At 34.8% G+C, this 17,485-nt stretch overlaps 1 protein-coding gene across 1 annotated transcript; it reads left to right on the plus strand.

Moving 5' to 3' along the window:
• Nucleotides 1-7,833: 7,833 nt before the first annotated feature.
• Nucleotides 7,834-11,253, plus strand: LOC134250602 (uncharacterized). The gene is made up of 2 exons (XM_062732963.1): nucleotides 7,834-8,002; nucleotides 8,087-11,253. Exons 1-2 carry the CDS (start codon nucleotides 7,834-7,836, stop codon nucleotides 11,251-11,253), a joined length of 3,336 nt encoding a protein of 1,111 aa, XP_062588947.1.
• Nucleotides 11,254-17,485: the final 6,232 nt, after the last annotated feature.

The raw sequence follows: 17,485 nt of genomic DNA on the forward strand, positions 1-17,485 counted from the left end.
TTTTCAATTCGCATCTCCTTACGACAGGAATTATTGACGACAAATGAAAGGTCGAGTCCTGGTTAGTATCTATCACGATCTATAATTCCTGAAAGTTTCATGTTGATATCTTTTATTGTTTTTGAGTTTAATCGTGGACAAAATGTCATTTTAATTTCAAAAAATTGCCCGTTACTTGGCACCGGAAGTGAGTTTCCAAATTTTCTCTCGGATATTATAAATTCATGTTATAACACATCTGTCCTGAAAATTTCATGTAATCTCATCCAGTAGGCTTTGAGAAATCGCTTGCACAAAATTAGACAGTCCAAAAAATAAGAATAATAATTATAACTAGAGCAAAGCTCGTTTCAAAGCAACGAGTAGGTCTTCCGTCCTGTTTGACCGGAAGTAGCTTTCATTTTTAACAAAAATGAGAATAACTCCCAAAAATGCTTTAAATCCTCTAAAACTATGTTAACTAATGCAAAAATAAGCCATTTTTGCCTACTTCCGGTTTAATCGGAAGTGACGACGACGCACGATAAATTAATTTTTAAGCTCCCAGACACATATGTTGCCCAAAAATTTGTCTAAAACGACAAAAATACGCGTTTTCCGACTACTTCCGGTTTGGCAGGAAGTGACGACGTTGGACGTATTTTGACGACTCCATTAGATTGAGCTTGACATTTTCAACATCTTTGCTTCTTTGATGTAAAACAAATTCTCAATACTTTTTAAGATATCTGGAAAAAAAAACTTTTGGCCCCTCTAGATCCCTTAATTTAGGGGTCAGCCCTTTTTCCGACATATCGTTTGAAAGATCTTCTAATTCTGCACAAATTATGTTCGATATATTTTAAAAGTATACACGCTATAACTTGCGCCAGTTAAAATACGATTGGAAATTGATATAATTTGTTAATCAATAAAAGTTACGAAAATACTGTAAATTACACCAATAAAATTAAACGCGTTACAAAGTTATCAAATAATAAATATTTATTATCCTGCAAGGAAAGAAAAATAGCTGTTTTTAAATAAATCCATCACGTGCCGCCGTCGCTACTTTTAGATTGAGAAACACACGTGGCGTAAAGAAAACAAGGTAGGCCGTTTGAGATACTACTCACTTTTGACGTGGATGGCAAGCGTCTTACTCTTTATGGTACTTATCTTTTAATGTATTCAGTATCAACCATCTTCTCTGTTATGACTCATATTGACCTTATATTAATAATTGTTGTCGAAATGCAACATACCTCGTTGTCTGTGATTTCCCGTGGACATGTGTTTCTATATATAGGCCTACTGTTTACGCACTTCCTTCATTAATATTCATGAAAAGACTGAATTCTTAATTCCTTAGATATGTTTTATTGTTTTGTTTTTAAAACGACATCTACAGTACAATTTTGTGGAAAGTATTATTTTTCATTACACTTCATGTGATTTAAATCATTTAATCATTTTGTTTCACACAAAATTTGGCGTTCATATAGCGTATACGACTTTAACAATTTTTTTTTAGTTTAGAAGATAAGAAGCAAAATATGAGTAATTTTTGGCTCTTTTGAGCGTTCTAATTTGTGACCGCTATATAGCGCCATTTGGAATAGAGAAATCGAAAAACAAAAACCGATGTGCACAACTTCAATCCTTCTATTGTCTAAAATCAGTAGAATTTCTGCTCCAGCTTTAGCCATCTCTAAGCCTTTGTCTGGCAACGAAAGCCTATAAATTTTCCTTGAAAGAGAAATAACTCAAAACCGGAAGTGACTTTTTGAAATTAAAGTAAGCACTCTGATAGAATTTATAAATGTCTATAACCTCTGAAATTTGAGCAAAATCCTTTGAGAAATGAGCGAGTTACGAGGTCTCAAAGTTGGCGTCTAGGAAAAAAAAGAATAATAGGGAATAATCTTAACCATCAGAAGCAGTAGAAGGTCTCCCGCTGAGAGCGGAAGACCTTAAGGATAAATAACACAAACAAATTTTTTCGGAAATCAGCATTAATTCTCATAGATTTACATTTAAATTGACAACCTGAATAATGTTTACCAAGTAGAGTTGGAGAATTTTATATGATTTTGTCATAAAGTTAAAAAATTGTGCAAAATTTTGTATGGAATTATATAGAAGGCAAAATAAGATCTCAAAGCTAAGCACCAAGGAAAACCTACGATTTCTTTATATTTCAGGGATTTATTATTAATGTCAATACAAATCAAAATCAGTCAAAAAATATATATCAACCCGCGCATCCATTTTTTGTTTGTGGTAAGTACCCTTAATAAGAAACAATAGAATCACTATAAGATCTTCAGTGAAGTAGAATAACTATAAGGTCTTCCGTGAAGACGAAAGACCTTAATAATGATAATAATACACTATAAGGTCTTCCGTGAAGACGAAAGACCTTAATAAGAAACAATAGAATCACTATAAGGTATTCCGTGAAGACGAAAGACCTTAATAAGAAACAGTAGAATCACTATAAGGTCTTCCGTCTGAAACGGAAGACCTTGATAATAAGAAACAGTAGAATCGCTTTGAGGTCTTCCGTCTGAAATGGAAGACCTTAATAATAAGTAACAGTAGAATCACTATAAGGTCTTCCGTGAAGACGGAAGACCTTAAATAGGGAAAAAGAAACCGAACGAAAAAAATAAAGTCTTCCGTTGAAAACAGAAGACCTTAATAACTAGATATGAAACTCGTTGAGAGCAACAAGAGGTCTTCCGTCCGATTCCGGATAGAAAACGTAAAATCGAGCTAAAAAAGTTATAAGAAGATTTGCACATAAGGGAGATTAAACCCAAGTCGCCAGCATGAAATTCTAACGCACTTAATATTACGCTTTCGAGACCTCTACTCTAAATCTACTTGTATACATTTACGAAACAGTGCTTGTCTCTTAAAATTATGAAAGGCGGGTCACTAATTAAAATTTAGCGCCAAACGCCACGAGTTAATTATCTTTGCGTTTTTTTTTTCCTAATGGGACTGACATATTTCAAAACTATAGATAAGATGCTACAATATTATACTAAAAAAATTCCAAAAAGAAAAGTTGACAATTTCGATTTTTTTTATCACTTCCTGTGACAACCGAAAGAGACGGCGGACAATCTTATCCCAGATGGATTTGCCTATTCATCAAGATCTACCATTCCTACAAGTTCAGGTATATGCATTTTATGTAATGTGTTTTAGAATCGAGAAAGTCAATCTAAAGATATTTGCATTTAAAATCTAAAAGCTGTGTTTTCAATGGCAGAATGGTTAACGCGTTGGATTATCACGAGAGCAACCCGGGTTCTCTCCCCCGAATGTCCTGGTTTTTTTAATCACTTTTTCTGCTAGATTTTTTGTATTTTATTTCAGAATCGGACGGAAGACCTCTCGTTGCTCGCAACGAGATCGTTCTAGTTTTATTATTATTATTTTAGGAGCGAAATGCTTCATATTTTTGTTTAATATCCGAAAACAAGCTTTGATTTTTAATATCGCCGAAAAATTGTGGAATTTACTTTCGTAGCTTAATTTTTACCGAAATTTTAATTTAATCTCAGATTTATGCGAAACTTCATGATTCGTAAATTTACGTTCTATACTGAGCATCAGAAACCAAAAAAAAAAATGTTGAATTCAGCGTTATTAAAAGATAATAAGGCTTGATCTCCGTAACCTTCCCTTAAAATCATTAAATATAAAATTGTTATAAAAATTTAACGATGCCAGATTTGTGGACACTTTTTTTTTCAAGTTCACTGATATGTCCTTCAGAGAATTATATGTTATTCATTTTGTTTTTGAGACAATTATTTTGTTCATGTCTAATATCTTGAATTGGTCCATTATTGTTGAACGACTAATACGCTTTTATTTTCATGTTCCTGACAGAAATCATTTATAAACAGTTTTATGGCCAGTGTAGTGACTATGCTTTCTGTAAAAGTGAATTTCATTGAGAAGACAATTGGAAAATTCATCGGGTTTTCTGTCTTTAATACATCTTAAATAGAAATTTTCAACTATGAAAAGTTAATGTCTCAGTATTAATTACAATGTATGATATACAGTACAGGCAACGCGGGTCCCGTATTTCCCGCGCCCCGTCGCGGTATAATCACAACGCGGTATTTAGCCAGATGAGACAGGTAAACCGCGTTCCCTCCGCGGGAATCTCATCACCTAACTGTCCCCGCCGCGGTTAAATCATCGATCGATTACTGACAATTAGTATCGTAAACAAACGGGAGTTATCTCCCCGAATTTTAGTTTGCGTATTTCCCATGTAACAAAAAAAAAAAAAAAATAAATAAAAAAAAAATAACGACACTGTATGTTTATTAAAAGAAGTATTTTCATTTATTTTGCAATGATGAATAGAAATTAAACTAAGAAAAAAATATATTTATTTTTGTTTCTAAAATTATATATCAATATTTAAATTAGAATTAAAACTTTTATTGAATTGATGAATTTTTTGCGTTATTGAGAGTCTAACAAGAAAACTAGAAATATTAGGTTTTTTTTTTATTTATTCATATTATATGCGAATTTTAATACTGCTGAACTCAGACAGTGTGAGTTTCGATAAACGATTTTCATGCAGCATTCATTTGAAAAGAAAAATGTACAATTGATCTTTGAAAAAAAAATGTACATCCTCATATTGATTATATTCTTTCCCCAAATTTAGAACACTTAATTTAATTAATTTCGCTTTATTGTATAAATGTGCAGGCATTTTTCTTAAAGTGTCAAATACCGGGAAACATTCGATGGCGATAGTTTGCAGTTACATGTAGTGGGACGTGAACTTAAATTTTCTTTATGCAAGATATCAAGAAAAAATTCTTTTCTTCTTTTTTTTTCTCATTGTTTGTTCTTTTCCCAAATTTAGAACACTTTTTAAAAATTTATTTCGCTTTATTATATAATTGTGCAGGCATTTTTCTCAAAGTGTCAAGTTACCGGTAAGCATGAATTTTATTTCGGTGGCGAGAGTTCACTTTGCAGTTACACGTGAACTTTATACGATATCAAGAAAAAATTTCGCTTCTTCACCTTCATATTTACGTGTTTCTTTTGTAAACAATATGTCTTTCTTTTTAATTTTAATATTTTTCCATTTTCATGTGCAATAACATAAGATAGGATGTGCAGGTACGGTGGCAAACTTCACAGAACAAATTAAATTAAAGAAGGGGGATGTATTACACTTAAGTTTTTAATAATATTCAATGAATAAAATAATCAAATACTTTCGATTTCTTTGACAATTTCTTTTTCTTTGTGTAATAATTATTAGCCGCGATCATTTCCTGTGTATAGAGATTAGTAGTCCCAGCACAGGAAACGGCATTCCCTGGGGCTTTCACACCTGTCCTAGAGTACCTTGAGTAACTCTCTCTGAATGTGCACGTCGTTGTCTAGCCTTTCAACACAGCATTTGATTCAAGGTTTCATTAATTCTTCGATATCATTTTCAAATCAGATAACAGCCTTGAAATTTTAGACAATATAGTGTTGCTTTTTTAACTGAGTGTAAAAAAACAGCCAAACTTTTAAAACAAATTACAGTGTAATAATTATAGTATTTGAAATAATTAAATCAAATAACGATTCATTACTATTTTATTACGTGTCTGTTTACACCTGTACCAGTTAGTAGATTACGAGAGAGAGAGAGAGAAAACATTACAATATCAACTTGAGGCACGTGCAAGATCGTTTTTCCTCGTTTTGATCAGTATAAATATTATTGATTTCTCAAGTCTATTGAATGAAACTAAACTAAACATGATATAATTTTAATGAAATTGATAATGGATCAGACTTTGTAAAATTCCATAATAACCGTTGCCATGAACAGATACATCTACAGTCATGTAGATCTTGCTGTCGCTGATTTATCAGTTTATTGACCATTTGTGAATTCTGTCGAATTACCTGTACATGTCATATGCGAGTTTAAGGAAAACACAAGAACAATTATAGCTAAACACCCAATATTTAACTAAACTAACAGGTAAGTATTGCAGGCGTCTTCAAATTGGTACAACTACTCAGTACACAGAATATAAAAGAATTATGTAATTTAGGAAAATTTTTGCAATTAGTGAATGCCTCAAGAACAGCACCTTTATCAATTTTATAGATTATCAGAAATATTATATGCTTTGTTTCAATTTCAATTCTTTATTCGCTCAAAACCAGATCACTGGTACAAGAGGTACATATATACATATATACAAACAAAAAATGACGGTCAAGGGTCAATAAATAGACATGTATATAAAGAAACAAGAAAAGAGTGAGTAAAAACATGTAGTCATGTATATGTACAAGTACGTTGTATGTTTATTCCATTATTACACGTGTTAAGATGTATGTTTATTTCATTATCATCATCATCTATGAGATGTATGTCTCTCGACTTCAATAAAACTGAATCTCGTTAAGGGTATAGACCAGTTACACAGACACCTGAAAACTTGAAGCATGACAACTTGCATTTATATAATGCATATTTTAATGACCCTCGAGATGGATTTATTGACCATTTAAAACAAAAGAAAAAAAAATGAAATCAATTTAAGATTTTGGCAAACCTTCATTTGCTGAAATATTTTATTGTATGCTCTATGCATAAAAGAATTCCAGTTAAAGTTTTCTGCGTATTCTATTTATATATCTTTGTCATGAAAAAAGTTTAAATCTTAGGTAACAAACCTGTAACAGGACATTTTTCTATTCATTTGCCGTGTCGATTAGATTTAAACTTAGATTTTAAATGGGTCAAGGATTACAGTCTAAAAATGTGTATAGTGTGATAAAAGTGTTGTTAATGAACATATTTAAACATAATAGCTGCATCCTCCATAATCCATAGCATCATATTAATAAATCACATACGTGTTTAGGCGAAATATCACAACTAGAAAAAAATAATATACAGTCATCACGATGCACATTTTTGCGTTTTATTTTAAAATCCGAGTATCTTTGGAGGAACAAAAATATTAAGAATTTTTAGGTCAAAACCCATTATACCAAAACATTAATATGTACAACATCAATAAAAAAATTGTTGGTTTGATAAAAAAAAATTACATGTTGTATAAGGAAGTCAAAACTCGGAACCTTTGAAATTCAAGTTAATAATTACAGCGAAAACTTATTACATAATTACGTATTAAACTATACTTACTGTTACGATCCTCTAATATTATTTATAGATATTGCGTCACTATAGCTATTATTTTTATTGTGTGACGTCACGTTCCCTTTCGGAAGTTCTCGGATGTCGCGAATACAGCCGAGGAACACCAGCACGCGATCGTCTGCGACACAGGATTCAAGAGACTTTAGACACTTGGCACGGGAATAATGGACTTTTCATACTTCATAATTCGGCTTGGGCTTTGGGCTAACCGTGGAAGTATTGTCGTGTAGATAGCGATCGGTGTCCGTGGAGCTGGAGGACTTCCTTTTTGATTAACAGCTGAGTAAATTCTGTCCGCTATTATTGTTTACCTTTTTGTGTGTGTGTAACTGTATTTGTATGTGTTAATTTAGTATGATTATTTGTCTTTACCATTAAAATTTGTTAAAGTTTTTAATTCATTTTGGTTGGTGTGTTTTTTGTAAGTGTGTCACAGCGAGCTATAAATAGATTTGTGTATTCGGCACACGTTACAAATTGGGGGCTCGTCCGGGATCATCGAACTTTTGGCTTTCTGTGGGTAATTTTTTAAAAAAAAAACGATATCTCGGAGATTTTGAACACAAAATTATTTCATTTTGGAATTTATTTCATTATTATACACACCAGTCAAGATGGTTTTTAACTTGGAGGATTTTTTGAATGCACCAGATGCGCGGTTACTTCAAACACTTAAGAAAGATGAATTGTTTGAATTTGTGTCAAAATTTCACTTGAATGTAAAGCGCAGTGCTCGGAAAATAGAAATAAAAAATGCTGTGATTCATTATTTAGTTCAGAGAGGTATTTTGGATGATAGTGCATTGTCATTGGTTGAAAATTTGAAATCTAGTGAAATTGAAAAAAGAAATTTTGAATATGAATTAGAGTTCAAGAAGTTAGAAATTGAACAGGAGAGAGAAAGGCAGGCATTTGAAAGAGAAAAGAGAGAATATGAAAAAGAAAAGAGTGCGCAAGATCGAGAACATGAGTTACAGATTAAGAAATTAGAATTCGAGACTCAAAAGATAAAACATGAGTTGGAACTTGAGGCTAAGGCTAAATCAAAATCTGACTTTGATGTGACAAAGAACATAAGACTTGTCCCTAAGTTTCAAGAGAAAGATGTTGACAAATATTTTATTCATTTTGAGAAAATTGCAGAAAATTTGAAATGGCCAAAAGAATTCTGGCCACTATTGTTGCAGAGTGCATTTGTTGGCAAAGCTAGGGAAGTTTACAGTGCATTGTCACTTCAGCAAAGTACAGATTATGATGTTATTAAGAAAAATGTCTTAAAAGCATATGAACTTGTACCAGAAGCCTATAGACAGAAATTTAGAAATTACAAGAAATTCAATGAACAGACTCATGTTGAATTTGCGAGAGAGAAACAAAATATGTTTGAGAGATGGTGCACTTCTAAAAATGTTGGATCAAACTTTGAAAGGTTGAAACAGGTCATTTTGATTGAGGAATTCAAAAATTGTATTCATCCTGAAATTAGAACCTATTTGGATGAGCAGAAGGTTGAGACTCTTGAGCAAGCTGCGACTGCGGCTGATGATTATGCACTAACACATAAGGTATCTTTTGTAAAACTCAGTACTAGTCAACAGAAGATGACCAGCTATGACAGTTCTCGAGGGGGACCAGACACTTCACAGGTAATTCAACCTAAGATGGCGTACTCTGAAATCAAAGGTAGGGACAAGAATAATGAAACCTTAAAGCAGGTACCCATTTGTAATTATTGTAAAAAGAAGGGTCACATTAAGTCTGAATGTTGGGCATTACAGAGGAAAAAACCTGTAAGTAATGATAGTAAGCCAAGTCCCACTGCTCTTACATCTGTCCAAGGTAAGGTTTCCTGTAGTCAGTTTGAGAACACTGCTGTTAAGTCTGTCGAGCCAGAGTCTGATGTTCTTAGAGAGGAATTTAAGCCTTTTGTATTCAATGGTTTAGTGTCGGTGGGTACCGACTCACACCCTATAAGAATTTTAAGGGATACAGGTGCTTCTCAGTCTTTGTTACTAGAGGGCGTGTTGCCACTGTCTGAGAAGACACATACTGGTTCTGAAGTGTTGATTCAGGGTGTAGAATTAGGAATTGTGAAAGTTCCTCTTCATGTTATAGACTTGAAGTCAGATTTAGTCTCTGGGTCTGTGGTCGTAGGTGTTAGACCTACTTTACCTATTAAGGGAGTTTCTCTTCTGTTAGGTAATGATTTAGCTGGGGGTAGGGTGGTACCTGACCCAATCATTTGTGAAAAGCCTAGTCTTACAGGAGAGGTAGAGGAGGAGAATAAAGAGTTATTTCCTTCATGTGCTATTACAAGGGCTATGGCTAAGAAACTAGGACATGCTGAACAGACGGTAAGTCAGAAGTTAGATACAGGAAAGGACTTGTCTATAGATCTTGATGAGACATTTTTGTCAGCTATGTTAGATTCAGAAAGTCACATTTCCTCAGAGGATCAGCAGTCTAAAGGTGATGTATTTGGTTTACAGGAAATGTTAGACAACACACCTCTTACTAGAGATAAGTTGATATCTGAACAAGAGTCAGATGTTGAATTACAAGGTCTCATTGAACAGGCTTTGTCTCCAGAGGAGGCAGAGAAGGTCCCTGTTTGTTATTATAAGAATCAGGGTGTACTCATGAGAAAATGGCGTCCCCCTGATGCTTCAGTAGAGGATGAGTGGCAAATCCACCATCAAATTGTAGTACCTAGGGTATATCGGAGAACAGTCGTAGGGCTTGCCCATGACACACCAATGTCGGGTCATTTGGGGGTCACAAAGACCTACCGTAAGGCATTGACCCACTTCTTCTGGCCTAAGATGAGAAGGGATATAGTCGACTATTGCAGATCATGTCATGTCTGCCAAGTAGTGGGAAAACCTAATCAAAAAATCTCTCCTGCTGCTTTAAAGCCTATCCCTGCTTTTGATGAACCATTTACTAAGGTCATTATAGATTGTGTGGGTCCCTTACCTAAAACCAAAGCTGGTAATCAGTACTTGTTGACAATAATGTGTGCGTCGACACGCTTCCCTGAAGCAATTCCACTGCGAAACATAAAGTCTAGAACCATTGTCAATGCTTTGACCAAGTTTTTCACCAATTTTGGTTTGCCTCAGTCAGTACAGTCTGATCAAGGTTCCAATTTCACATCCCAGGTCTTTAAACAGGTAATGCAGGAGTTAGGGGTTAAGCACCATACATCCAGTGCATACCATCCAGAGTCCCAGGGGGCTCTTGAGAGGTTTCATCAAACCTTGAAAACTATGATTCGAACCTATTGTTTGTCGAATGAGAAAGAGTGGGATCAGGGAATCCCCTTCCTTTTATTTGCTGTTAGGGATGCAAAACAAGAATCACTGGGTTTTAGTCCATTTGAACTTGTATATGGTCACACTGTGAGAGGACCATTGAAATTGCTCAAAGAGAAATGGTTGGTTGAAGAGAGTGAGACAAATCTATTAGATTATATAGTTAAGTTCAAAGAGAGGCTCAGTCAGACTTGGACGCTAGCCAGAGAGAATCTAAAGGTAAGTCAAGACAAAATGAAAACCTGGTATGACAAACGTACCAAAACAAGAACATTTAAGTCGGGAGACAAAGTCCTTGTCTTGTTACCAATTCCAGGTCAGCCTTTACGTGCTAAATACTTTGGCCCATTTGAAGTTGAAAGAAAGGTGAATGACTTGAATTACATTATTAAGACACCAGGTCGAAGCAAGAGCAAACAGCTCTGTCACATCAACATGATCAAGCAGTATCATAACCGAACTGACATAGATCACCCCAAGGTAGAATCAGTTGCTGCTTCAAACACTGAAGTTAAGTCTACCCCAGAACAAGACAAACTTGCACATGAGTATGATCAGTCTACTCCTAAGTTGAAAAACTCTGATGTTTTGTCAGACTTAGAGTCTAAACTTAACCACTTACAAGAGAATGAAAAGAAGAGCTTATGTCTCTTATACAAGAATTTACACATTTATTCCCGGATGTTCCTAAAAAGACCAATCTTGTATATCATGATATAGATGTTGGGGATGCATCTCCCATTAAACAACATCCTTACAGAATGAACCCTGTTAAACAAGAACACTGTCATGCAGAACTGGCTTATATGTTGGAACATGACATCATTGAGTACAGTAACAGCCCTTGGAGCTCCCCTTGTCTCCTTGTTCCCAAGCCAGATGGGTCATTTAGATTCTGTACAGATTTCCGCAAGGTCAACACAATTACCAAAACTGACTCTTACCCGATTCCCAGAATTGAAGACTGCATCGATAAAATTGGTCATGCCAAATATGTAAGTAAATTCGATCTTTTGAAAGGGTATTGGCAGGTCCCATTGACCGAGCGAGCGAAAGAGATTTCAGCCTTCGTTACCCCAAAAGGTTTCTACCAATATAAGGTGATGCCTTTTGGGTTAAAAAATGCCCCTGCAACCTTTCAAAGGATGATCAATCATTTACTTAGTGATGTAGATGCCAGTGAGGCATACATTGATGATGTGATAGTGTATAGTAATACTTTTCAGGAGCATTTGTCAAACATCAGGGCATTATTTGTTAAACTTTCAGAGGCAAATTTGACTGTAAGCCTTACAAAAACAGAATTTTGCCATGCTGTAGTTGAATATTTAGGCCATGTTGTTGGTAACGGCCATGTCAGACCAGTTTTTGCTAAAGTTGAGGCAATTGTTAATTTTCCAGTACCTCAGTGTAAGAAAGAACTGATGAGATTCTTGGGAATGGCGGGGTACTATAGAAAATTTTGCCCGAACTTTTCGACCATTGCTAACCCATTGACCTGTCTCTTGAAAAAGAATAGCAAATTTATTTGGGATGAATCATGCCAACAGGCCTTCCAACAAATCAAAACGATTCTCATGGTCTCTCCAGTTCTTTCATCACCAGATTTTGATAAAGAATTTTTGTTGCAAATTGATGCTAGTGATGTGGGTTGTGGGGCAGTTTTGTTACAAGAAGATGAAAATTGTGTTTGTCATCCTGTTGCTTATTTTTCCAAAAAGTTTTCCAAATGTCAAAAAAATTATTCAACTGTAGAAAAAGAGTGTTTGTCCATGTTATTAGCTTTGCAACATTTTGATGTGTATGTGAATTCATGTGTACATCCAGTTGTTGTTTTCACTGACCACAATCCACTCACATTTGTTCACAAAATGAAAAACAAGAATCAAAGGCTTATGAGATGGAGTTTGGAATTACAAGAGAAAAATATTGTCATTAAACATATTAAGGGAAAAGAAAATTTAATTGCAGATGCTTTGTCAAGAGTACACGTTGATTAAAATGTAATTGTTGTTTTATTGAAGTGTATGTAAATTTTGTAAAATCATATCTTTTCATTGTCATTGTAAAAGTTTTCATTATACTCAAACTTTTCTTTAAGGGGGGAGGTGTTACGATCCTCTAATATTATTTATAGATATTGCGTCACTATAGCTATTATTTTTATTGTGTGACGTCACGTTCCCTTTCGGAAGTTCTCGGATGTCGCGAATACAGCCGAGGAACACCAGCACGCGATCGTCTGCGACACAGGATTCAAGAGACTTTAGACACTTGGCACGGGAATAATGGACTTTTCATACTTCATAATTCGGCTTGGGCTTTGGGCTAACCGTGGAAGTATTGTCGTGTAGATAGCGATCGGTGTCCGTGGAGCTGGAGGACTTCCTTTTTGATTAACAGCTGAGTAAATTCTGTCCGCTATTATTGTTTACCTTTTTGTGTGTGTGTAACTGTATTTGTATGTGTTAATTTAGTATGATTATTTGTCTTTACCATTAAAATTTGTTAAAGTTTTTAATTCATTTTGGTTGGTGTGTTTTTTGTAAGTGTGTCACAGCGAGCTATAAATAGATTTGTGTATTCGGCACACGTTACATTACATTTGCTTTCCGAATAAACTCATCGATCTCGATTATCACAAGTAGCAACAGAAAACACGAATAATGTGTACAATAGTCTCCTCTGTTCAAAAGAAATAACATTTGTCGATCAAGGACGCATGACGTAATTTGCGCGTGCGTATTTAAAGAACTAACAATTTACATAGGCGCTTGGGATATGGCCCCCCCCCTTTCCAATTTTTTTTCTTTTTGGGAGTTGAACTATGTTCAATCTCCCATGGTCATCACGTATTTAACATGCGCAGTAATTTGTGTTGATTACATAGAGACGAAAGCGAGGCTACTGTGTCGGCTGATTTACTCCGATGATATTCAATAGAAAACATGCATAAACATCCGTGACAAATAGTTCGTGTCATTTTCTCCTGAATTATTCTTATTTTCATATTGTAAGTAAATGTAATGATAAAGTAATCTTATTTTGAATATTAGACTTCGTTCAAAGTACATATGGTAAACTAAATTATACAGAACCATGAAAGTTTTTCGTAATGGAACTCATTTTTAGTGTAGCGTCATACACTGAAAGAGATACGAATGACAGCTCTACATACTGGCGGCAAACGTTAAATTTAGTCTTATTCAAACTTTTCATGAACATTTTCTTGGTTTAATTGAATTCGTTAATGCATAAAAACTCTAGGAAACATGCGTATTTACTACTTAATCAGCAGTATCACCTGCCAAAAGCGGTAAAACTAGTACTCTGTTATAAATATTAAAACCAAAAACGGACACCGGTGTTTTCGTAAAATCGCGATTAAAAACAACAAAATGAAGAATATTTTTTTTTTAATAAAAGGAAAACCTCATTTACAAACCACATAATTTGTACGCACACAAACTCTCACGTACTCGTATACCACTGTTTTTATGTTTTGTCAATAAATATTTGTTTTTAACTTGGTATTGCTCTTTTCCTCACTATATAAAAAAAGATTAAGGTCTGACGTACTCCATGTATAATTTTCGTGTAATTGAAATACATTTTTATTCACAGAGAAGTTTTATATAACAAACCTGTTAGATCTTAAAAGGATGCTGTGTTAAAATCCACATTTTATCAACCTTGATATTATTTCTGCGAAACTGAAATTTTCATAACACAGGGATAAAGGTGAAAAGGAAAATATATTGCAAATTTGAAGACTGTGAGCAGTGATATAAATGATCAACCGCCTCTAATATGAATATAATGGCAGTGTGCATGTTTTGCAATAGGAAACCCAAAATATGTGTAGGATGAAAAAGTAAAAGAAGCACAACGGCAATATGTAATAAAGATTCTATGAAAATTTTGTTCAGTGGTGTTGCGGATGAGAGATGGGTATACCTAAAGTGTAACAAACAGATGGACGGAAATCACGATTAATAAATTCCCTCCCGCTTTTCAAGCAGGGGGTATAAAAAGGACTAATGTAGACAGGCAAGCATTATGGCCCATGCATATTTTTGCTATTCAATGCCTCTGAATGTCTTTCTCGATCAAGATTGTTCCAACTCAAAAAATGTGAAACATTTGTCTGTATTTGAAAAAAACAGACATAATATACATTTATTGCATGATAGTGAGGGAAATATGAAGACTTATTCAGCCAAGAAAAATCATAAGACAATGTGATATTTCTTGGCTGAATGAATATTCATGTTTCCCGAACATTCATGCAATGAACATTCATGCAATGAATTGTTTATTATACCGAAACAAGCAAAACCTCTGAAATAAACATAAACTTTCAAATTCGGCACCGCTCTCCAATTCACGCCATTGTTAACGTAAAGTTACTATAAAACCCTGTGGACAAAACATTGTCATCAGTTTTGTGACGTAAAGCAGGCTATTGTGACGTCTACTACTCTTCGGAGTTTTCGTTCAATGAACGAGAACTACATTGCGGGAAAATTCACTAGGTGTTCCGAAGAGGTGGAATATGATGAAAAGCGTGCCGACGACGGGAAATATGAAGTTTTACGGCCCGATCACGTGATAACCTAGAACCAATCAGATAACGCGTTGTGTAGAATATTTATAATGAGGTATAATAATAATAATTAATACATGTAATATTGTTCATTCACTAAACCTCCCGATCAAAGATTTTATTTACACCATGTTCAACTCCCATGAGTGCTTTCAGTACTTTGATTTAATCTGGGGTTGAATCACCTTTTTCCTATTTTACTATTCTCATATGCACTATATGCTATCAATAATGTAACTCTTTTGTCTCTACAAGCTGTTTTTAAATACGTCGTTTTCGACTGATACATATAAAGAGAGAAGGTTAGCAACTCTTTTTTCACCATCCGCCTCACCTCGCTTCAACTTCGCGTGATTATTTATCTTAAGCAGAATAAAACATGGAATATCCATTTATCAGTAAATTTGTTATACATTCCTCTTCCTGTTCACATTTCCATTTAATTTTTATGTGCCCCCGATTTGTAAATATTTCGATGAAATCTCTCGCATCTGATGTGCACCAACTGGGAGCAGAAGGATAAAACGTACGCTCAACTAGGATCTGAGGTCCCCTGCTCAGTTCACGACTATCGGACCTGTTTACTCCGCTACAAAATGTAGTGCATTGCATTCGTATTTGTGAAAATAGAATAAATCGTTATACATTGAAGACTTAACAGTGTCAAATAAAACCCAGAAAATTTATTTTTGTCAAAGGAATAACCATTTGATGGGTATTAGAAAAGAAAGAGGGGGTGCTGAGCAACATAACTGCAATATAATGATAATTATATTGTTATTATTATATTATAAAAGAATTTAACATTTATGGATTATGTTGGGTGACCTGTGGTCTCCCCTATGATTTTATTGTTCCATGTAAGGTTATAGTATCTATATAACAAAGTGCCTAATCTCTGATCTCCTTACTAATAGTAAGTAACTCAGAGTAAAAGATGCCCAGTCTCTGCATTCGCCGATCTCTAACAAGCAGGGGGAGGATAAAGAGCTTGCCCCCTACCACGTCCTACCGACTGCGTATTCATTTCGCTCGGACTATACACCAATCCTTTAACATAATGGAATAATTATTTGTTAATAAATTATTTAATGTCTCCTATGTCTTCCTTATGAGGACATGCTTCAATATGCGAATTCATCACTTTCACACTTTTTGGTAAACCCCTGATTTTATTTATCTTACAAAGAAGATGTACCCCGTATTGCGAAGTTTGGGGCTGCATGGAGTTCTCCTTCCCTTGGCCTTGAATTAACACATCCTATTCATAAACACAGCAAAACTACATTGAAAAAGGAAATAAAACTTAAAAAATGCACCTATTGTTATTTTTTTTTGGAAACATATACTGTATTTGAAGACAAGCAAGATGACTTATCCTCCAAATTCCCATTACATACATAAAGAGAATTCGGAGAATTTGCGCACCTTTTCCCTGTCAACAAATTAGGGTCGTTTTTGCAGAGGATTTGAAAAATAATTCTACACACACCATGATTTTAAATAATTTTAAATAATTGCCTACTTACAACTTTCAGTCACATCGTAATAATGCACAATACAGATTACCGTTGTCTCATTCATATACTACAATTTGCTTGGTATAAAATCAATCCGTATTAATGTACAATATAAAACTTACGCTTGTTCCTATAATCTTTATGCGAATACCAGAGGTAACAAAAAGTTAATAAGACCACATCTAGAGGTCACTTTGTATTGTAAATCTTTAGGGCGACCAAAGGTCCAGAGACCAGAGGTCCCCTTATATTGAACATCAGTAGGGAGACCAGAGGTCACCTTATATTGAACACCACCAGTAGGGGGATCAGGGGACACCTTATATTGAACATAAGTAGCAGGACCAGAGGTCACTTTATATTGTATATCAGTTGGGAGACCAGAGGTCACCTGATATTGTACATCAGTAGGGGGACCATAGGTCACCGTATATTGTACATCATATAGGGGACCAGAGGACACCTTTTATTGTACATCAGTAGGGGGATCGACCAGAGGTAACTTATATTGTACCTCAGTAGGGGGCCATAGGACACCTTTTTTTGTACATCAGTGGGGAGACTAGAGATCACCCTATATTGTACAACAAAAGGGGGACCAGGGGACCTCTTATATTGTACATTGGTAGGGGACATCAGTAGGAGCACGAGAGGACACCTTATATTATACATCAGCAAATGGACTAGGGGTCACCTTATATTGTACATCATAAGGCGGACCAGATGACACCTTATATTGAACATCATTAGGGGGACCAGAGGTCACCTTATATTGAACATCAGTAGGGGGACCAGAGGTCACCTTATATTGTACATCAGTAGGGGG

The sequence above is a fragment of the Saccostrea cucullata genome, unplaced genomic scaffold (assembly GCF_032062105.1).
Source record: "Saccostrea cucullata isolate Sc308-1 unplaced genomic scaffold, CSIRO_AGI_Scuc_v1 ctg6099, whole genome shotgun sequence".
Lineage (NCBI taxonomy): Eukaryota > Metazoa > Mollusca > Bivalvia > Ostreida > Ostreidae > Saccostrea > Saccostrea cuccullata.